The sequence below is a fragment of the Argopecten irradians genome, chromosome 1 (assembly GCF_041381155.1).
Source record: "Argopecten irradians isolate NY chromosome 1, Ai_NY, whole genome shotgun sequence".
Lineage (NCBI taxonomy): Eukaryota > Metazoa > Mollusca > Bivalvia > Pectinida > Pectinidae > Argopecten > Argopecten irradians.
Genome location: NC_091134.1, coordinates 2,838,222 through 2,842,979, shown reverse-complemented (window position 1 = coordinate 2,842,979; position 4,758 = coordinate 2,838,222). Strand labels below are relative to the sequence as shown.

Genomic DNA, 4,758 nt, shown 5'->3' with positions numbered 1-4,758 from the left:
GATTTTTGTTCGGTATTGTTTCATTTCAAACTACGCGTTTGCATTTTTTACGTGTAATTAACAAATACCAATGCTTTTGTAGAGAAAAATAAAAAACATATGATTGAACTATATATCATTTATTTCTGATAAAACAAACAAACAAAAATTCCACTGACTTATGCGCAGCAGAATTTGTTCTAAACATTTACGCACATACACTATTTTATCAGTTATTTGTGAATGTCCTGTTGCTGATTTCTAGGTCTTATGTTGATGAATATGACAATACAAATAGCATTAATTGTAAAGAACATCTTCAATCATTGTCTATACATACAGAATTAACATACCACTTTTCTGTGTTGTCTAAAAACTATTAAAAAGATAAGTATAGTCTAAATAAATCCAGCTCTCATATAACCGCAATAAATCCATTCGCCCTAAGTTATATCGTCTAAGAGAAATGAGACTATATTAGCCTTTCTTACCGTAAATGTCCATGTTTAAGAAGCTAATATTCCAACTGCATGTTTATATTTCAGCACATTTAACGAATTTTGTTCAGTGGCGATAAAATAGGAATGTATTTAAAACATGTGCTTTTACAATAAGTAGGTAATCCAGTTGAATGGAACCACACAATCCCAGTGACCAGTACTAGTTCTATTGTCATTTCAGTGAACAGTACTGAACACAAACCTCTGCTCCCCTTTGTCGTTGAACGTGTCACAGTTGGTCCGTTATAATACGGCGTTGTTGTCGGACGTTACTGTCCAGTACAAACAACAAATGGTATATATATACAACACAAATATCTCCCGATGCTATACGAAGTAGGCCGGCTTCTTGACATTAATGCCGTACTCAGAGAGGGCGGGCGTCAGGTCTTCCATCGTCAACACTAGCTTTTTGTCCTGTAATAAACCACTTAATAAGAGAACAGATGGGAATAATCATTTAAAGTAGGAAGACCAAACATATGTATCCAAATTTCAATAAATTACATCATTTGATATATTTTTTTTCTATAAATATAGCAAGTAAATGTTCAAGTGCAAAAGCTCCTCGGCATTAAAATGCATTCGTATTCTTTCCTTAAATATTATAGTGAGTTGATGACATAATATTACTAAAATCCGATATACCAGTTATATCAGACAATAACTTATTCACAATTAATTTACCTATCGTATCTACATTTACCTTATTTTGCTTTTTTGAACTTTGACCTGAGGCCTTCATCTTGCAGTGTTGTAGTGCATCATTAGCAATATCGGATATAAACTTCTGTGCTGCCAAAGACATAAGTCGAGTGCTGAAAACAAAATGCAATGAGAGTTACTCCCCTTACTCGTCTTATTGGTATCGATCAAACCAATTCAGTTTTCACATTTAGTTGACGCATGACGCTAGACATTATCGATGGAAACAATGGAACATTATAAAAACCTAGATTTTATGTGATTCAAATGTTCTGCGAACATTAAGCCGAAAATATACTGCATAAACAAACAAAAAGTAAATGATGGAAGCAAAGAAAAAATATATGTGCGTTTAATCGCAATGAACTTTTTTCGCATTGAAAACTAATACCAAAGATACCTGATGATCGCCTTCCTGACAATCTATTAAAAGGTTTAAAATGAAAAACATTCAAACAAAAATAAGACTTATGTAAAGTATATAGAAATTAGGACCAGATACTTTGATCACACGTATGTAAAACAAGGTCAATACACAGGGCCTTGTTACTATTGATGATATATATAAGATAGGTCACGTATATTTACATACATTACAATGTAATGTATGTAAATAGACGTGACCTATCTTATATATATCATCAATAGTAACAAGGCCCTGTGGTCAATACAAGGTCGAGCATGCGACCAGTCATTATGACCTTGTATGATGTATGCCAGTAAACTTACATTCGTGGATCCGTACATTCAAGTCCTGCTCTGTTGAGGTAATACGCTGTTACGGAATCAGGAATCTGAACAAAAAAAAAATGAAATAATATAATTACAAACCATTTCATTCTGTCTTCACATGCTACTCACTAAATTGATTTTAGATCTGTGAAGTTACGTCATTTCTTCATGTGCAAATATGACGTCGTATTCTCGGAGATATAATATGATGTTACGTTCATTTTAACACTGAACCGCATTGATATATAGTATATATCATCAATAACTACTCAGAATATTTGCATTGTAAGACATAATGTTGCTTTCAGATTACTTTACAAATTTGTATAACTGTTATGTTGAATCGTGAATATAATATAATATAACTTTTACATATTACCTTTTATTTCAAATCAAACTTTTAGATGACGATATTTTTTTCGAATATTAAATTACCGTAGGAGCATAATCTTCCAGTTGTTGGACAAAGTCTATCAGAGGTACACCAGCTGTCTTACTGTCGTGAGACCCGGGGTCCTGGGCCCCTCCAGCAGGCCCGGGGGTCGACATCACGCTATGGGACACGCTATCATCGGAACCTAAAACACGTAGAAATCATATTGTATCACGGAATTCAACGATTTTGACTCCAACCTTTGGTAGATCATTCTGATGGAAATATTTCGTGCGGTATGCTAAATCTACGTCCTATTAAGGATGTATTCTTCTGAGGTTTCAGTCCCGTTGAAGTCTCGTTTCGACATAGATAAAAAAAGTTATGAGATTTTCAAATACAATTTATTAATATCTGTAGCAAGTTGCCAGTTGCAAATTTTGTCAAAAAATTACACTTATATTCTTAGTAGATTTTTTTATACATCGATTTTAAGAAATGGCCCATTTGGCGGCCATTTTGAAATTGTGTCTTTTTTCGCTTTGAGTAGAGCAACAGTTTTACCATTTTTTACTTAAATTGATTTTACTTAAATTATCACTGCACCAGCATTTTTAGCTATATTGAACTGATTTTTGCTGTAAATCTTTGCTAGGTTCATGGTTATTAAAATATTGAGCAATAATGTGTGAAATGATACACTTTTGTCACTTTATATTTACATTTAACGGTAATTTGAGCACTTTTATTTTTTACTCAAAAACATTGAAAAATAACAAATATTTAAATAGGGCAAAAAAGTAAGCACACGGACCCCTTATTTTTCTGCCTGATTTAAAAAGAACAACCCTTTCTCTATTGCTATGCTAAATATTGACAAAAGTTTGATACCAGAACTTTTTCTATAAAGGGTTAAATTTGGCAAAAATGGCTGAAAATGGTGCTTTTGGTAGCTCAAAATTAAGGGGTAGGGGTAGCATATGTTATTATTCAGAGAATAAAATAAGAGTCTTATTAATCATAACTGGTATATTTTTAAAGAAGACTACTTGAAAATAAATTCTACAAACATTCATACATATCAAACACCTCATTAAGAAATTATGGCTTTAATCTCTCGTGTATGTGATCAAAACTGCAAAATTCCCTTAAAATCCTATATTTTGTCAACTAGGTACCTTTGAGTGACAAAAGCGCAAAAACGAGCACACGGACATATGTTTTATCTTCCATTTTCTTTTATGGTATGAACTCTTATTTCCAAAACTCTATATGAGAAAAAAAGTTTAATACTAGAAAATTTTGACTTCTCAGAGGAGTACATCCTTAACAACCAGACAATTTAATGACGGCCTCTCGTGTATGTGACGTCTTGTGTGTGTGTGTGAAGTGCGAGGTGCGTGTTTTCGGGAGACTGTGGTATATTCGTGTTATTTCTTCTTGTAGGAAAGATACAGTAAGATCTAAATTGAACATTGACTCTCTAAGCTGCAGACGCGAATTAGCTTTGGCCATTTCAGTGTTAATATGGATAATATAGATGACTATCTAACTGAGTGTCTCTCATACCTACGGTTGCCCTCATGTCATCCGAGATTGTATCATATGCATGGCTATCCATGAAATACAGCCTCGTGACGTCACTGCGTCAACAAAAATTCTGCGTCAACAAAAATTAATATATTTCTCGGTAAAACTTTAACATTGTTTTCGTTTGATTATAAAAGATCCAAACGGGATTGGCGTTCAAATATCACGAAGTTGTCGTATTGTTCTTCATACTTATATCCAAATGGAGGGGGGGTATCATAATTGTTAAATTGATTGTAATTAAACGTCAATGTAGGAGCGAAAAATACTCTTCGATATCAGGTACGAACGATAGAGGTATTATACCCTCGTTTTCACAAAATGTGGCTTCATATCCACATAGGAAAGATTCTTAAATTATAGACTGGTATAAAGTGCCAATATCATTGTAATCTTTAATGCTTGTATTTGTTTTCAATGCTTGTATTCTGTCTCCAAGATGACTAACGCTGTAGAATACGTGTATGAACGTCCGAATAATAAGATGATATTGCACGTGTACAATGACTAGTCTACAATTGCTGAAATTCAGTTTCCAAGTCTTCAATTTGAATCTAATAATGAGGAAGTCAACTGTTTATTGTAACCTCCGATTAAGGAATTGTTATATTAGAAAATACATCGTGGCCTGTAGAAAGCGTTTCTAATAAGACATGTAATATTTTGTCAGATGCTCCTTTCCATCATTGCAAATGTCATTTCATTTGTCCATTTGAATGAATGATATAAATGTTGACACTTCTAGATGTAGCTGTCTGTAATAGCTTTATATTTGTCCTGAAATCCACCCATGTCTGTAACTTGTCATGATAAACTTCGCCATGATATCCATTTATGTGTGTAACTTGTCATGACAAACTTCGCCGTGAAATCCATCCA

General features: G+C 33.4%; 1 protein-coding gene across 3 annotated transcripts in view; it reads right to left on the bottom strand.

Annotated features, from left to right (window-relative positions):
* Positions 1 to 103: 103 nt before the first annotated feature.
* Positions 104 to 4,758, bottom strand: part of LOC138315169 (transcription initiation factor TFIID subunit 10-like) — a 30,032-nt gene continuing 25,377 nt past the window's right edge. For all 3 annotated transcript variants that reach the window (XM_069256022.1, XM_069256041.1, XM_069256031.1), the window contains exons 2-5: positions 2,352 to 2,494; positions 1,914 to 1,978; positions 1,186 to 1,297; positions 104 to 896 (exon numbers count right to left, since the gene is read on the bottom strand). In XM_069256022.1, the coding sequence (XP_069112123.1) occupies positions 807 to 896; positions 1,186 to 1,297; positions 1,914 to 1,978; positions 2,352 to 2,494 (410 nt within the window). In that variant the 3' untranslated portion in view covers positions 104 to 806. The remainder of the gene's footprint in view (positions 897 to 1,185; positions 1,298 to 1,913; positions 1,979 to 2,351; positions 2,495 to 4,758) is intronic.